The following is an 18,719-nucleotide window of genomic DNA, read 5'->3' as shown; positions in this document are numbered from 1 at the left end:
TGAACATGGATTTTGGATAACGTACTCTTTAAGCAGAAGGAATAGCTTTGTGCTTTACCATACCTGGGTGGAAAGTCTGAGCTTTCAAAGTTAATATGGTAACAAGTTTCTGTTGTAAACTTTATTTTAATTTCCCTTTATGCTTGTCTAGCAAAACGCATTTTTTACCTGAAAATTTCTAGGTCAGCTCTGACAAAAAATGCTTTTGCACTGTGTTGTGTAAATAAATATGACCATTGTAAGCATTCTTTTGATCTTGGAATCAACATAGATTTAAAATTGTCTTGCAAGCTATTCATAGCTTAAAGTGCTATTCTACTGTAATTGCTATGAGATAAAAATAATTCCCTCTCTTGTAAGACTTTCTTCTTTTTCCCCCTGCTGCTTAGCAACATTAATGAAATAAGTATTTCATTGAGTTAGGATGTTTATAAAACTTATGAAAGACTTGTAGGAAGACGGATAGAGTAAAAATATTTGGTGTTGTATTTGTGAGAATACTAGTGCTCTTTAAGAGCATTAAATGGTGGAATTACTTGCATCTATAAATAGTGGTCTTTGATCTTTAATCCAAGGGCTTTGAGACTGTTAAGTATTTGGAATAACAGTGAGAACAGTGTTAAAAGGTCAAACCAAATCCCTATCTTGTTCCATAACCTGTAATGGGCAATGGCCAGGCCACATTCAGGGAATGGGTGTGCACAGAATGATGACGACTCCTCCAGCGTACACCAACTTCAGCTGCATGGGAGCTTGGTTTATAGATCCATTGCTGTCTGTCAAACTTCATTATCAATCTCCTATGAATTTAACTCATTTTTAAAATAAATTTTTTAAAACTTTTGCCTTCTTGTAAAAACAGTTGAATAGAAACATAGAAAAGAAGTTGGCCTTTGACTCTTCCAACTTGTGAGCTAGCTTCATTTACCACCTTTTAGTCATTTTCTGTGGAAAATGAAAAAATAATTGTTTCCTGTGCAAGTTGTATATCACTCTATATTGCTATTTTCCCTCTCCATATATTGTTATTATTCTCTCTACCTCTTTCACTTCTCTTTTCTTCACTGTCCATCTATAGCCTCTTTAAAATAGGCAGTAGTTTCTATAATGCTGAGAATTGTTTTTTTCTCTTTAGTGCACCTGTTTCTAGTTATGCTGTATGCCATTTAAAGTAGGTGTCAGGAAGCTGTTTGCAATGTCAGAGACAAAATGTCTGCTTCTACTCATTTTCAGTTACACCAGGAAGTTTGAGTTAATTTAAAGGATGATTAAGTTAAACTGTTGTGGGCTAAACTGACCTTCTGTGAAGGTTCAGTTGTCTGAGGTCTTTGCAGTAAGTGTCAAAAACTGTCTGCGTGAACTGTCTAGAAGGATCAGTTTAATGGATTGAAACATGTACAGGATGACACTGACTCTCTTTAAAATATCTTTTTCCTCATTTTGTTAATAGCAGTATAATCTCTATTGAAATACGATGTTCCTTCTGTAGTGGATCACCTGCAAACTCTGAGCTGGGGGATGGGGACATGGGGGGGTGGGGAAGGTGGTGACGCAGTATACATTCTCATGACTTGGATGCCATCTAACCCACTAGAGCAAGCGTTTCCACTTGTGAAGAATATACTCTTTTTGAGCTGCCTTTCAGGATCACTTGATTAAAAAATGCTGGATGGTTGTGCAGTCTCCATCCTTGGCAGTTTTCAAGACTTGCCTGAATAGAACTCTGAGCAACTTAATCTGACTTCGTAGCTGAACCTGCTTTTAGTAGGAGGTTGGATTTAAAGAACTCCTTTGGTCCCTTCCAACCTGAATTATTCTACAATTCTGTATTTCTCTGCAACCCACAGCCTGTAATCATACATGTTGAACAACTGCTGGAGCAGAGGAGTTTACATCTGGTAATTGTTGCCAGGAGCAGTGTAATTAACAGCACTTCACTGAAAAATAGTAATTTAAAAAAATAAATAAATGTGGTTTTCATTACTAAACAAAAGGGGGAAGAAAAATTAGTGCTCTAATTGTTTGCATGATAATATGAAACTTTTTGTGAGTAGAAAGAAGTGTGCATTTATTGTGCCACAGCTGTAAGTTTGTGCAATAGATTTTTAGTTTGCATATGTGTTGTCTGATTTCAAAAATCACTATGTAAAGAGACTATTTGATTGGAAATGGTAGAATGTTGGAATCATCTCTTTATATTATGGATTTTTCTTTTTCTATCAAGCAGATACTGCACCTTATCTTGCATGGTTTTTTTGCAAAGAAATGTCTGGTGTCAACCAAAATCTTAATTTACAGAATAGCTGACTTATGAGAGGAGCTCATACTTTATGAGTAGAAGGCTGATTAGATAACTTCTCAAATGCCTTTCCAACCTTGTATTCATGGCCTTTTAAATAAATATATGTGACATATTTCTGTCATTACATTCTAGAGATTCAGAGCTTTTGTCAGCTTTTCAAAATTATTGGTCATCTATATAACTATGTAATACAGCTCTTGAAATAGCTGAGAGGTAAATGGAAACAAATATTATCACGTTACTGGAAGTCTGTGTTTAATGGCATACGTTAGTTAGGGACCAGTTTGTAAGTTTAGCGGACTTCAGATTTGTGCATCTTGTATCTATACATTGGCAGCTTCCTTCTCTGAATAGAATAAAATTGAATTGCTCTTGATTTAAGATAGTCTTTGTTACTGGTTAAGATAAATTTTATGGAAGGGGGTGCTGTCCTTTTTTTTTGTTTGTTTGTTTGTTTGCAGCACTTTGAAGTATCCCAAAGTGGGTATTTTCAGAAATGCATCACTAGAGGAGTTTTGGAAGATCCTTCTGGATCATACCAACTGTTTCTGCAGTCATTTCTCAAAAGAGAAAACATTTCTCAGGATGACTTTGGTTTGTCTTAGATAATTAAATATTTAAAAATACGCAAGAGCTGTGTTGGCTACTCTGTAGGTAGAATAGAATCCTTTTTGTAAGATATTTTTGGTCATAATTTTTGAGCAGTGAAATACAGAAGTCTAGATATCTTGAAAATGTATTGGGTCAAAGGCTCTGTTCTGCCCTTTAAGCAAACAGTTATCAATGCAGAAAACAGATGAGAAGTGTGGTACATGTACTGTGGTTCATAGAATAAATGTCGTTTGCAGTTTTGAAGTATGTGTAAGAACAATATGCATTAAACTTTAAAAATACATGTTTTCAAAGGATTTAAATGACAAAATAATAGCTGTTCCAAATATTTGCTTGAAAACTTTTTGTCTTTTGGTTTATATTCAAGCTAAAAAAAAAAATCTGTCTTGTGGTTTGTGCTGATTGTCACATTTGTGTTTCCAGTATACTACATATTGTACTTAATACTGATTTTCAGGTTGTTACTACTTTCAGTGCTGTATTGTTTATGGATGTAAAATTGTGTTACTATTTCTCAGGAAACAGATAAACCTGTGTGGTGTCAATAATGACAAACACTTGATGTCTTAAAAATGTAGTACGTTTATTTTGACTATATATAAAGTACACTTTTATATCTCACAGTTCTTGATAACTTGCTGTTTCCTTTTGTATCACTTTCCTGAGGTTTTCCTATGCTTCAAAGAGCAGGGACTAAGTGTCAAAACTAATAGGGGATGAGTCTGTTTGCCTTTCGTCTTTTCGGTACAGGAACGATAGTTGACTAGTGATGCTACTTCAAAGGTATATGAAGGCAAGAGAACTGCTGAGAGAACGCAGTAAACCTCTTTTTTTTTTTTTCCCCTTTTTTTTTTTTTCTTTTCGGGGGGAGATGGAGATATCTTACTGTCTTTCATTTTTCACAGGGTTACACATCGTTCTGGAATGATTGCATCTCGTCAGGATTGCGTGGCTGTATGTTAATTGAATTGGCATTGCGAGGTCGACTTCAGCTAGAGGCTTGTGGAATGAGGCGCAAAAGTCTATTAACAAGAAAGGTAAGTGGAGGAAAATGGTCACCTTTACTTTCGTGTCATACTCCGGGCAGTACAGTAGCTATAAATTACAACTGGTTGTAAGGAAAATACTTTTTTTTTTCTTTATGTGGTGTTGTGGTTTAAACCCAACCAGCAGCTAAGCACCATGCAGCTGCTCACTCCCCCCTTCCTCCCACCCCAAGTGACCAGTTTACTAAATAAACTAAAATATAATAACAATAATAATATAATAGTAATGAAAAGGAATATAACAAAAATAAAAACCAAAGAATAAACAAGTGATGCCCGATATAACTGCTCAACACCCACTGGCTGATGCCTCAGCAGTGACCTGCCGCTCCTGGCCAACCCCCCCAGTTTATGTACTGAGCATGATGCTCTATGGTATGGAATATCTCCTTGGCTAGTTAGTCAGCTGTCCTGGCCATGGTCCTTCCTGGCTTCTTGTACACCTCCCCATTGGTAGAGCATGGGAGACTGAAAAATCCTTAACTTGTTGCAAAGTAGCACTTACCCTAACTAAACCATCAGTGTGTTACCAACATTATTCTCACACTGGATCCAAAAACACAGCACTGTACCAGCTACTAGGAAGAAAACTAACTCTGTGCCAGCTGAAACCGGGACACATGGGGATAGGTATTCTGAGTACTGACCTAAGTTAAATGCATGGAGTTAAGGTGCTTAAATGAGGGGGGCGAAGTGCTTTGGAAAATATTCTGTACTTTGCTCCTGTTTGTTCTTTTGACGTGTTCCTCTTGCTGCTGGGAACCTTGCACAAACAGTTGGCAGTGGCTCTGGGCAGGGTGCAGTGGCAGCAGTTGCTGCTGAGAACCAGTAATCTGCTGAAGGAACGGGCTTCTGCAATGTTGGTGAGATGTGAGCTGAGGCCACAGGAATGGCTGACAGCCCACCAGATGTATCGTGCAAGCCACAGTTTAATTCTGGTGTACACAATGTTGCATTTTGTGCTTGAGGTGCATGGGAAGGAAACAAACTTGGTTGGGCGTCTGAGAACACAAAACTGTATCTAGTTTAATCATGTGACACTGACCAAGATGGGTAAATTTTAAGGTCCTTTACTGAATTAGGCTGAAGATTTGAGGACTTAATTGACTCCTTTGGCCTGGATTTTTCCTTTGTACAAAATGTGCGGAGTCATACTGTTTGAAGAATTTTTACTTCATCGGCATTAGAGGATACTTGTAAAATAAGCTGATTTGAAAACATGGTCAAATTTTATTTGTGGTGGATAGACAACTTCGCTTTTATGGCACAGTTCCCTGTCAATATTACCTTTCACTGGATTTTTTAAAGGAAAGCTTACAAATTTCCCAACCTTCTCCCAGCATCCTCCTCTTCTGAAGAATCAAACCTCTGTTCAGACAAACAGCTACTACTTCTTTTAGCTTCATTTAAGCATACTCAGCATTGCTTAATTTGCACAGGTTTGGTTGGTTTTTTTTTTTTCCTCCAAAGCTTTTGGCTCCTTAGGCATTCAGGAATGTTCTTTAGCAGTTATTTTAATTCTGTGCAAACTGTGTCAGCTTGCCCTACCTGAAATTTTAACTGTCGGGTGTTTTTTTTAGGAAAACGGAAAAATAACCTGTGCATATCTTCAGTAAAGAATACAGATAAAATTATTGTTTTCTTTGGTGGTGGTATGTTTTCAGGTTTTATTTGTTTGGTGTTTTTTTGTTAAATTTTATCATGTGATTTTGAGGGCGGGTAGGTGTGTTTTTCTTCTGTCCCCCTCCTCCCCCTTTGTTTAAAGAGATCTAAAAGCTACCTGGTATTAAAGGTTTTATTCTTTCTGCTGTTGTAAGGCAATCAGGAGATTTCTTTTTGCAGGCAGGAGGATTCTATGAAAAAGGCTTTCATTTAAAACCCAAATGATAATTGGTTTCTACGTAAGTAATTTCTTGCAAATAAAATCCCTGACTGCTGATACACGATGTCTCTTTTTTCCCCTTCACCACCTCTCTCAGTTCAGAAATCATTCTAATGAATGACTTGTCTTAATTTGTACCTTGTATGAAGTTTTACATTAACACCAGATTTCAGTTTTGTTTCTGTCCTGTCTAGATTTAAGTGTCTCAACTCTACCAAGTGTCCTCCTTGTCCCCCTTTTTCAGGCTTTGCTCCCCTCACCCTCAGCTTTCAGAGTGAATTAAATACTGTGCTTAATGAGTGGAATGAGCTGTCTAGTTGCATCCAAGATTGTTATTCAGCAGCAATACCATTTTCTATAGCTCCTGCCTTTCAGGCTAGTGCTTCTTTCTCCTTGCCCAGGTCCATCCTCACATTTTGTGGGAAGATAAAACCTCCTTAAAACTCAAAGCTTTGATTTGTGATTCAAAACCCTGTATCTTCAAGCCATGCTTTGAAGGGAGAAGTTTAGGCTGCAGTCATTTTAGACTGTATTGCAGCTGGGAAGGGTGGTCCTGTCTTTGAGAAGAGGCTTATTGGCATCTCTCTTGTGTTGTTACTAGCACTTACGCAGCCTTGTCAGGTAACCCCTCTGGCTGAAAACTAATTTCCTTCTTTGATCAGTTTAGTTTTTACTTGAGTCACTTGATCTTGTCATCAGGTAGGACACAAGTGAGACTGCTAGCACAAGCAACAAGTTGAGAACAAGAAGAGGGTAGAACTGTTCTTTGGGCAGTAGTACCAATTTATAACCAGCTAACTGTGGCCTTGGTCATACAGCTGACTTAAAAGATTGCTGGCTAGAATGTTTTGCACTTAAAGCCTTAAATCAGGTGGATCTTTGCTGATAATTTTTTGAAGTTTCTAAGACAGAACTTTAGAATGGATCAAGACACGTTTAATCCATGCTTGAATGCTGCAGAAAGAGAAACTGGGAAACAAGGACTTGATGGATGTTAGTGAAACTTCGAAAGTCACTGTGACATGTTGTGTTGCAATATTCTTGTAAATTTGGCTTAAGAGTGTGTAATCATTGCATGTGGTGTCCCAGTTTCTCAGGGCAACAACTCAGATCCCAGGTCAGGATTAAGGTGAAACGACACCAGGGGTTCTTCAGTTCACAAAACTCGACTTTATTTGTTCACAACAGGTACTGGCATGAAACTTCATCAGTAAGCATTGCAACCTCTGCAAGAAGCTGTAAACTTTGTAACATACACTGGCAAGCTGTAAACCTTAACATACCCTGACAAGTAATCATCCCATAACATACACTGACAAGCTGCAAGTCCTACAACATGGACCGACAAGCTGTAAACATGCCCCAACAAGCCTTGCCTCGTATGGGGGGGATACAGGAGTAGAGAATGAGAAAGAAAAGAAGAGAAAGAAAAAGAGAGTGAGAGAAGCAGGGAGGGAGAGGGAAAGGCAAAAAAGATTTCACCGGTCCTGGTTACAGTGTTGGTCCAGCCAGCCTAGAGGTCCAGTTCCAGGAGGGTGCAGCCACCTGGGGCTTTGACTTGTGTCCTTTATAATTCCTTGCCCCTCCTCCGGGTGGGCACTTGGACTCGTTGGGCTAATCAGGCATCATGCGCAGTCTGTGCTTCTAGAATTCTTGCTTTGGTGCATGTGTAGTTTCTACCTTCGGATTCTTCTGGAATGGGTCAGTGGGCTTGGGGGTCATTGGGGAGTTACTCCCTCCTCCCTGCAGGTGTGACCGTTGTCTGTCCGACCTTCTTGGCTCATGCGTCGTGAAAATTGGCTTCTCTATTGGCTCTTTATGGAGTCACTCCAGGCAGGGAAGTTTGGTCCCAGTAAAGTGTGATCTTGCCTCCGTTGGACATCCTCCTCTTGTGCATCGTCCTGCCATTACCTGCACAGCCCAGGTATTTCCATAGAAATAATTTCCTTTACCAAAGTCCTCTATCAGATGTTTGAGACATTAACTGTGATTTCATCAGGTCATCACATTGGATCATTTTGGAGTTCTATCTATTGGTATCAATTTAGAAACGAATAAATGAATGTTGAGGTTTATATATCATTTCTCAGACTAGTTGTTACTGGAGTAGAAAATGGTACTTTATGCTGTTTTACAGCCTTGGAAAGCAAGCCAAATCATTAGAGTTCTTAAAAACAAAAGAAATCCAACAGATCTGTGATGGATTAACTTCAGTATTTTATAGCTGACAATTCTAAGTGATTTGTGCATGACTGAATTTTTGTATTAAAACTAACAAACGAAGTTTACTTGAAAATCAACACAAGAAGGTCTTAATCTTTAGCATTGCTTAATTGCAAAACTGCATTGTGGAAAATGCAAATTAATTATTCTGTGTAACTGAAATTTCATCAGCAGTTGGATACAAGGCAAATCTAGTATCTGTTAAATCACTGAAAAATTGGAATAAAGACTTTTCTCAGTAAGGCTAAGGATCATAATCTCTGAAGAACCGGGATCTTAGCTTCTTTCTTTACCTTAGCTCCTCTATCAGAGAGAAAAAACCCTCCCCCTTGTAGATGCTTAATTTTCTGTGGTGATTTAATTCACAAGATCCTCAACCCACTTGATTCCCCACTCTTTTTCTGCTGTTATGACTAAAGAGAGTTAGTCAAGAAGCATTCATCAATAAATCCTTCAAGAAAGAGCACATCCATGAAGATACAAGAGAGGTTGGCTAGGCTTCCGCTGCTGCCTGTCTCCATGTGCTGGGAAGGGAAGAGAAATACCACAGAACTGTGTACCAAAATATTTTTGTTCGAGGGGAAGGATAATCAGAAGAATCTGTGCAGTGAATACTCAGTGTAGCAAAGAAGTGAGAAGAAATGGTGCTGTTTGCCTGGCAACAGAAAATGGTAAACTTGTAAACAAAATCACAGTGCATTGTCGCTTCGCAGGAGCTTATGGAGTCCTGGGTTGAACAGGGGAGTCTATGCTCCTTACAGCTCTTTCCTCTAAATGCCTGTATGTTTAGGCTTGTACTGTCATGGTGCATTATGTTCATGCTAGCTTGTTAAACTTCTCTGCAGTGGTATAAAATAGTATCTTAACCCCAAATAAGCAAGGAAAGCTGTTTTCTAAATTAAAAAAAAACCACCTTATGTATATGCTAGACTTTAAAAACATTTTCTGTCTCTTCAGGAGGTTTGTTTTGCTTGATAATTTTTTAAGTAATAAAACAGGACAAAAAGATGACTTCACATCTTACCTGTTAAAATGAGATGATGAGTTGTAGGTTACCAAATGCAGCAGGCTGGAGCAATCCAGTGTAACTAAGGTTACTGTGAAACTAGTCATATGGGACACTTCAAAGAAACGAAAATACTGCTGGAATGTCAGTTTTGAAAAGAAGATAAATAAATTGGTTGGGCTTTGGTTAATTATTAAAGGAATATTTGAAAGATAGCTATTAATAGCTACAATCTAGCAGCTTAAAAACCTAACTTGAAGTATACTGTTATATAATAAAGAATAGAAACTTCCAAAAATTCAGAATCTTGATATAAAGCTGGAAGATACGTAATATCATTATATGTGGTTAATAGAGGTTTTGCATGATGCTGTGGTGCAAGCTTGTAAATCAGAAAGATGATAAATATGCATTGCTGTGTGTTTAGTTTCAAATAGAGTTTGTCTGGATTAAAATGTAGTAGTATACTACATGTAAACCCAAATATCCAGGGTTTATGGTTGGAGTGATCTCCAGCTCCCCAAAATGGATACCTGGACCATATCTCAAGAGATCATTTAATCTTGATGCAGTAACAAGATAATGAGGTTTCTCTGATTCCTCCCTGGCAGATGTTCAGTCTTAAAATTCTTCACTGAATGCAAATCAGCAGCTCCCAATGTGTTTAATTTGCCTCTTGAAGTTTTTGACAGTACATCCTGCATTTTCCGTATTTCCAGAATAAGCTGGTATTTTATTTTTCCCAAAGTAGGCACCCTAAACTAGTGTTTTGATACCTGCTTTGTAAAAATACCTTACATGCCTTCTTTTTGGATCTAAACAAACTTTGTTCTTTTTAGCCTGGCATTATGGACTGATTCATTCTTGATGATTTTTATTATAGTTTCTGTTCTTTATACATACTATATAAATTGGAAATAGTATTCCAGCTTTTGCCTGTTAGGTATTCACAGAGATCTCTCCAGCAGTTTTCATTTCATCTCACTGACTTTGTACATATCTCCAGTTTTGGGATCATCTTGCTGGAAAATGTATTGTCCTCTTCTGTTGTTTGTAGTAAGGATTATTAGAACTACAGAACAGAACTCAACTTGGGATGTATTTCAGTAGGACACTTAAAGCTTTTCCAGGACACCTTTCTGACTACTGTGAAGCATACAAAAAATAAGAGCTTTCACTTGCTGCTTCTCTTGTATATGTGGAATTGTGTTGATGTGTTAGTTTTGTTGTCGACTGCCTGTTATCTTTTTACCTGGTACACAGTGCTAATTTGAAAAGCTATTTAAACTGCCAGATTACTCATTATTTTAATAAATAGTCTTGAGAATGTAATAATTCTCTTCCTAAAGAAAGATAGATTTTATTGTTGTTATTTTGTTTTTATTCAAACACTGACTTAGACTAGTTTATATGGTTTGGTTTGGTGCTCTTGTTTTTCTAACCAGAAGAAACTTTGTTTGTACATGGTTTATGTAACTACTTATATTGGTAAACAAGCAGTTACTTAAATTCTTAAATTTTATTATGTTACTATGAATGATTTTTTTATTGTTGTCCTGTGTTCTTTTGAGGGAAGAATCATTTTAGAAGTTATTAAATAACAAACTTAAATTATATTGCATTTATTATTGTATATTGGGGGATTTATTAGTACATACATATTTTGACTAATAACATGTATTTTAACTGTTAGTAAATGAAACATAGTGTTGCTGGACCATGTGTTCTTCAGAGCTGTAAAACTTCCAGATGTTGTCTTGAACCTATTTTTATCTATGAATACATAGAAGAAGAAAACCCGTTTTCCTGCTTTTTCAGTTTGTAATTGATTTCTCAATTTCACGTGGCCAAATTGTTTAACTGCAGTGTTTTGAATAAGTTGACTTGAAGCAGTAAAATAGGCTGCCATCAGGGAGTAGTTTACCACTGTAGTATACTTTTGTTTTGAGGAGGAAGCAGAGGACCTGGTTGGTTTAGTGGTTTATCTTCCTTTAAAAACTAAGTATTAAGCATGTTATTAAACTAATTGACTAAAACGATAGTATTAAGTTATCTATAACCTGAGACGTAACGTAGCTTTGTAATTAAAACCCATGTAGGGTTTTTTTTTTTTTAATAACTAGGTGGGGTTTTTTAAAGTTGCTTATTCTTAGAGATGGTTCCTTATTTGTTAAAAAACATTCTCTGTTTTTGATAACAGGTAGATTTTTTCCAATTCTTATTGGTGGATGTTTATGATAAATTAATTAAGTCAAAATACTGACTGCGTTTTACTGTATCCTAGGTGATTTGCAAGTCAGATGCTCCTACAGGGGATGTTCTGCTTGATGAAGCTCTGAAACACATAAAAGAGACCCAGCCTCCTGAAACAGTACAGAATTGGATTGAACTGCTTAGTGGTAAGCCTTGGACATAATGTATTTCCTTCCCAGCCCCCCCTCCCCCCAATAAAGCTAATTATCTGGCATCACTAGAGATTATACTGTAAGGTTTTTGGGGAGAAAGTATGCAAAAAAGTTAATTAGTCTGTCCTCTAGGTTAGTCTCTTGTTGATTGTAGCCTTTAATCAAGTATAAGTAACTGTTGCTTTTGACTTGACTTGGTACAGAAAGGATCTGTGTGGAAGTGTCAGAGGACATCTCAACTCTGTGGAAGAGGCGCCTTCCACTGACTCTGAAGTAAATCAGGACTGCGCCCTGGAGATATAACTGCCTTTCTCTGTAATTGGAAATGAGGGTTGGTGGAAATTTGGAGTATAGGTGTATGGATGCAGTATTCAGAATCTTCTGATGAAGAAAGGACATAAGGAGCTCACCACTCAGATGTAAAAATTGAGTATGATTTGGCCGTTAATCATAAAGAAACAAAGAGTCGGGAGTTCTATTTTTCCATTAACTGGAGAGATGTAATAAATATTTTCAAATGTTAGATACTTCTTTAGATTTCATCTTTACAATCGCAGTTAACATTTTTCCTGTTTCTTGCCAACAGTTGTATCCTCAGGATGCATAAATTAAACTGAAATTAACAGTGACCATTTTTTAACATGTAGTGCTTTTATTTTGTTGGCTCTTTTTTTCTGTAGCCAGAATTCAGCACCAGGGTTTGTCTGTTTTTACAAAACATGTAAAATGCAGCTTCCTTGGAGTAAATCAGAGCTCTACTTCATTTGCGCAAACAGTGCAGGAAAAAAACCCACTGTTTTGTCAACAACATGCCTCTGGGAGGTAGGGGGTAATGAGACTTCAAGTTGTCTGTCTCAATCTGTTACTTGAAACACTGATAAGAGTTTTGAAAACGAGCAAAACGTCTGCACCTTTCTCTGCCTTCTTGTTTTTGTTATGATGTTCTTATTCATCCTGTACCACCTTAAACAGCCTTCCTTGCACATCAATTCATACTCCTGTCCTTGCCATCCCTCCCCTCTTGCTCCCTGACTGTGGGCAGAGGGGGGAAACAGGAGAACAAAGCAGCCCTTATCAGTAGGGGGCATGGCTGCTGTGTAGCCTTTGCAGTTCAGTTCTTGCTCAGCTCTCCTTCACTTTTACAGCCTGCAAAAACAATTCATTTGTCTTGTCCCAAATACATAATTTGTGCTGACATTTCACCTTCTCTCCCAGTGCAGAGCACATCAAGTTAGTACTGATTCAGAAAAGGTCAGCTAATGAATGAACAATGTTGTGGGTTTTCTTTAAGCTAAGTGAAGTATTTTGTGACCCTGCTGAGCTTTGGCTCTGGGAAGATAGTTACTATTAGTGCTGTGGCTGACACTTGGACCAATCATTTTTACTTACATATGGTTGTTAATTACTAGTTCTTGGATGGCATTAGGGATCTTTGCATTTTCCATGGTTTGGAGAACTGCCCTTTGAATAAAAATATTTTGTGGTTTTGTTTGGGGTGTTTTCTGATAAACGCTTCTAGAATTTTGCTTTAGGGAAAAATGATGCTGGAATATAGCTGCTCTATCCGTAATTATCAGCAAAGTGAAGAATGCTGCTTGAAGTTACAGTATGTATGAGTTCAAAGCCATCATCGAAATATTCATATGGTTGTGTAAGGTGATATTTGCTAGGCTGATTTGTTTATAAGATAGCCTCTAAGGAAAGCAAGTGTAAGGAATGCAGAAGTTTGGATCAAAATGTCAGGTCTTCCTGTAGATTTAACAAACATCTGTCTGTATTTGGGCAAGCAAGTGTCTGTGTAATTGAGGAGATTGGTCACAAGGTGTCACCACAGTACTGATTTTTATTACCACATAGCAACATCCACCTAACAAATGTAGAAAAATCTAGGAAATAGCCTTTGCCCTGTGAAAGCCTGTAAGGAAGCTACTCTTGTGTATGGAGGATAATTTCATTCGTGGTCAAGCTGAGGAATTGCATTCAGTGAGGTGTGGGACCTATAGGGGCTTGTGTAGTTCAGGCGTGGGGGTTCTCTGCTTTTCAATACGCAGTTGGTGTCCCCTGATTTGTTTACTTAACTTGGGTGTTACTTGGATACAGTGTATGTTACCCTCCATCACAGTGGGAGAAACCTTGAAGTCATCTGTGGTGGTGGTTGTTACCCTTATTATTTTATTGCATGTTAACCAATGAATTTTTAAAAAGCTTTCTGATACATAAATTGATACAGAAATTACCATATCATCTACAGGAAAAACCCCATCTATGTAAGAAATAGTCAATGTAGTTTCTTCTCTTGCATCTTAAAATGCATAAACTCTTTTATACTAGGAAGGGATCTTAATATACTTACGATAAATACTTATGTAGGCTAAACCTAAAATTTTTAGCTTATTAAGTGAGCTCTTAAGCAAAGGTGGATTTCTTGGTGCTTAACAATTTTAGCTTTATCATTAGCTGTTGATGCAGATTTTGTGCTTTTTAAATTCCCTCCTTAATGCACACACAGTCACATACTCTGAAGGGTCGAGTTCTTCTGCCTTAACAAAAAGCATTAGAAATAATTTTTACAGAAATATTAAAGCCCCTGCCCAACATGTGTTCATGTGTATACACCCCACCACCACCCATGTGCATGGTCGCTGTTTCACCTGGTGGGGGCAGGAAGGGAGAGAAGATGAAAACGTGAAGAAATACTGAACTGCACAGGGTGGGTGTGCATTAGCTTGTCTCTGTGGCAGAAGGAAAGGCAATGACACTTCTTCCAGTCTCTGAAATGGTAAAAGGCTGGAAGCAGACAAATGCACAGGATTGGAAGAGATGCTTATTTTGATTATGACAAGTAAACTCTTTCTTTGTGACTGGTTTGGGTTTTGTATTTTTTTTCTTCAGTACAAAACTGCTTATTTGTCACATCCCTAATCAAGACATGGCTTAGCTAGCATTTTATCCAAACTTGAAACGCACACTGAAGTTCCTCCAAGGAGGCTCTCGTCAGGTCAGAGATCAGAGAAATGCTGACATTAGCACAGTATCTTAGTGTAATAGTCAGCTATATGAATTTGACAGCTCATTCTGCACCAGAGGGGAGGGCGGTGGGGGAAATCACTGTAATAGTACATCTTAAACTTTGCCTGACTGTTGGGGCTTTTGCTTGCTTTTTAGGTGAAACGTGGAACCCACTGAAGTTGCACTACCAACTACGAAATGTGCGTGAACGGTTAGCTAAAAATCTAGTGGAAAAAGGTGTACTGACAACGGAGAAACAGAACTTCCTTCTTTTTGACATGACTACGCACCCTCTCACCAACAACAATATCAAACAGCGCCTCATCAGGAAGGTTCAAGAAGCAGTTCTTGACAAATGGGTGAATGACCCTCACCGCATGGACAAACGCTTGCTGGCACTTGTTTATTTAGCCCATGCTTCAGATGTTCTGGAGAACGCTTTTGCCCCTCTTTTGGATGAGCAGTATGATTTAGCCACAAAGAGAGTGCGGCAACTTCTGGATTTAGACCCTGAGGTTGAATGTATGAAAGCCAACACGAATGAGGTTTTGTGGGCTGTTGTAGCAGCTTTCACAAAATAACTGCATTCAGACTGAAGTGTTCTCTTTCATGTAAACCAGTTGTTTCTCTTCTATTGACTATTCATGTTTTCTGTAATTTGTACCTTCTCACATGATGAATCGGCTCTTGTTTAATGGGAATTATAAGTGGTGTATTCCCTCCTTCTCTGTGTATCTGTGTACAGGTTTCTGCTGGTACAAGAGACTTTCCTGTTTAACAACAACAGAAAAAGGTTTTACTGCCATATTGGCATTCCATTTCCTATTCAGTTTGAGTTATCTGAAATACTTTGTTCAATCTATTTTTCATCTTACTGTTACTGAAGTGGTTTAACATGGAAAGCACCTCAAGGAGGAAATGTGCATGCAGTTGGATCACTAGTCTCAGCTGACACAGATGTGTGCATGCATCGATACTTCTGCAGTACAATTTGTAACAGACTAAAAAGGGCCTTTTTAAAGCACCAAAGCTCCACGTTGAAGTGTCTGTCAGGACATTTTATACACAGATGTTGTTTCAATTATATCTAACAAAATGACTTTAAAAGCAGAATGCCATTAAGCAGCTTTGTCAATAGTTCCTGTAAAATGCCCCATGAATTTTAATTCTCATGCAAGTCTCTTGTGTGCTTATATTTTCATTAGAAGGATAGCTGAATCATAAGGCTAGTATAGAAAGGTCCAACTGTTTCATAAACCAGTTTTGGGATGGGATACATTCCATTATATTGTATATATAGTTCAAATTGTATATTAACAACTGCTCCATCTTAGTATTTTGCAAGATCTACTTAGTTGTACACCTGGTGCCCCTTACTTGCTGTCAGTCATTGCCATTCAGTGGAAAAAAGGCCTCGTGTAAAGAACACATATGTGAAAGCTGTTTGTTTCCAGTGTCTACAGAGTCTGCCATCCAGGTATTCTCAGCCTATGCATTGCCTTTGATAATTAGTGTACGGAAAGAGACCACTTTTTATCATTGTTTGTACTGGTTTTTTTCCCCTCCTCCTATGTGGAAGAGGCTTGTGTCTAGTACAATTCTTGAGTGCAGTTTTTAATCTTGTACACAAATTAATGTTTGTCTCTTAAACCTCATAATTGATTTTACACCTTAAAAACAAAAAGTCAGTCCTAGCAGGTGTTGCATGTAAGCAGTTAGCAAGTTAATGACTGCAGTTCAGATGATTAAGATTTCTGTAATAGGATGCTCTGCTATATTTTTATTTTTTATATACAACTATGCTGATTAGCACAGTATTGTAAAAAAAAAATAGAAAACTTTGGCTTTTTAAAATTTATTGCCTCTATGCCACTGCCTGTTATCTCCCATTGGTTTCACAGTGTAAATATTATGTACTGAAAAAATTAAGCATTGATTTATATTTCATTTTTCCTCATAACAATGCAGATTTATAGTGGGGCTTACAGGTGTTTAGAAACTCTTTTGGCTAATATTCAGAGCAAGAATACTAGATGGTGTATAACTGTAGAGTTGAAATTTAAGGGATCCCTTAATCTGTATACTAGCTTTTTACCTACAGTAAATAAAATATGATCTTGAAAGTGCCTGAAACAGAGCAAGCATGTCATTTTTAATTTTTGTTGCTAATTAGAAAGGTTTTATTGCTTAACTGAAAGCTTTAGTTAATATCCTTCATATTAGAAAGGGAGAGTTTATATTAAGTAGATCAAACTCACTTAATCGGTGGTGTCGCTCAGATCTGCAGGATTCATGGCTGAGACAGACTGAGTTAGCCCGTGAGCGTGCAGCTGTGCCTGCCGTGGGTAGACCTCTTCTATCTTGAGCACAACTCTACAGCCTCATTTGTGACTGGACTTTCAATTTTGCACTTCATTTCCAATCATTTAGATGCTTAAGTAGTTAACTTTAAAATGCAACTTAAATTCATCATACCTGTATAACCTTTTTTTAATAAAGGTTTATAAAAATATGGTCCTTAACATTCAATGGCACACTGTTCTTTCAGTTCTTAAACGCTGTTTCTTTAGAAATATGAAATTAAAAGTATATTGTAAGATATTTCAAACTCTGGTTTACAAATAAAAAGACAAACAGTGTTCTCTCAGTTGTAAGATGTTGTGTTTAAAACTTTGAGGAGCTTGGGCATGAACTTTGGACATTTTCATCTAAACATTTCAAAACATATTGCTTTAAGTGGAGGAAAACTAAAAGTTGCTGTGTTGCTCTTACATTTGGCAGCTTATAGAATACTTTCTGTACTTAGCAGTATACGCTAACTCACTGCTTTCATTCTCTCTCCTGTGATCTGTTTTCTCATTTGCTGTTGCTCTTTGAGAGGAGAGAAAAGTAATTAGGTGGAAAGGTCAGAAAAATAGTGGAGTATTCAGGAGCAAGTTAAAAGCACAGAACTTTTAAAATTACTTTGAAAATCTGAGCTACTTGAAACATGCTTCAGGCTATAAAAGTGTACCTTTCATTGTCCCTTTTCAGCCCTCTCATCTTCATTCTGTATTTTCCATGTGTCTGCTGGTTTCGTGTTAGGTTGTGGAGGATATTGGGGTTTTGTTACACTCTACAGCCAACATGGTTTAAAAGAAGTCACCCTTTAAACTCCCCAAGAAAGAGGATTTGGTGGTTTGGGGGGTTTTTTAATTTATTTTTTCACATAGAAGATAAGCTGGTAAATGCTGTAAGCAGTTTATTTTGCTTAAAGATAGAACTTCTGACAGTGATGAGAATTTGTACAGGGTGTATCAAAGAACTTCGGTCTAAATAATGAAGGTTTTGTGAAGAGTTGCAGTGTCTTTTGCTAGACAACCTGGTGCAAGCTTGGGAGTCCTGAGGCCTACGTTGTGCCTTAAAAAACCCAAAGCTTCACAAGTGCTACCAGGCCTTATGCCTAACAAGGAAGGTAAGTTTGGTAGGTTAACAGGAACTGATTTAGCTAACTTCATTGCCTTTGTTGCTATTGCAGGTTCTAATAAAATGGTTAAACATGGGAGACTGCTTTGTTCTGCTGAGATTCAGGTACCCTTCTTCCTGTTAGCTGCTACTGCAGCTCATGGAGACCTGGAGACCTGGTTTTAAGACAGTTTTGACTGCTTTGAGTCCTCAGCTCTCAATGGCTGCTTAAAATGGAGACTGATACCCATAAACTGAACTTGAATGTGCCTCAAGAACATATTATTCAGGGACACATTCTTTTACAATAAACTTTCAAGTTAATGTCAAAAACAGGCTTTTGAAATTTAAATCCCCAAGCAGTGTCTCTGTGTGTGTATGTGTATATATATATATAGTTTTGCAGTCCTTGAGATTTACATCCTCCTCTCCTGCGTTTCTAGAGACGATGCTACAGTGCTCCTATATGGGATGCTAGGGAAACCTGTGTGCCATACACAATGCTTTTGAGGCGAAAGTTGCATAAATAGGCTATAAAAGGCTGGTGACTGAGTGCTCATGTGTTCATACCTATTTCTCCTACAAAGTGAAGATATGTATTAACTAACGTGTTTTCTGTGAACTGGACTGAATCTGTACTGAAACAAAATAAAGGACCCTTTCAAGGTATGTGCTGCAAATGGTTACTGTGTATCATATACATGCAATACCTAAAGGAATTTTTTTTTTCATTTGCTAAGCAATTTCCAGTTTTCCCTGAAGAGCTGGTGCTCACCAGTTTGGGAGGCAG

General features: G+C 37.6%; 1 protein-coding gene across 1 annotated transcript in view; it reads left to right on the top strand.

Moving 5' to 3' along the window:
* GOLPH3 (golgi phosphoprotein 3) overlaps positions 1-17,126 on the top strand; it is a 34,275-nt gene extending 17,149 nt beyond the window's left edge. The window contains exons 2-4 of the mRNA XM_074932379.1: positions 3,820-3,951; positions 11,356-11,470; positions 14,642-17,126. Of these exons, the coding sequence (XP_074788480.1) occupies positions 3,820-3,951; positions 11,356-11,470; positions 14,642-15,066 (672 nt within the window). The 3' untranslated portion in view covers positions 15,067-17,126. The remainder of the gene's footprint in view (positions 1-3,819; positions 3,952-11,355; positions 11,471-14,641) is intronic.
* Positions 17,127-18,719: the final 1,593 nt, after the last annotated feature.

This window comes from Athene noctua, chromosome Z, assembly GCF_965140245.1.
Source record: "Athene noctua chromosome Z, bAthNoc1.hap1.1, whole genome shotgun sequence".
Taxonomy (NCBI): Eukaryota; Metazoa; Chordata; class Aves; order Strigiformes; family Strigidae; genus Athene; species Athene noctua.
This window is presented reverse-complemented; position numbering and strand designations above follow the sequence as displayed.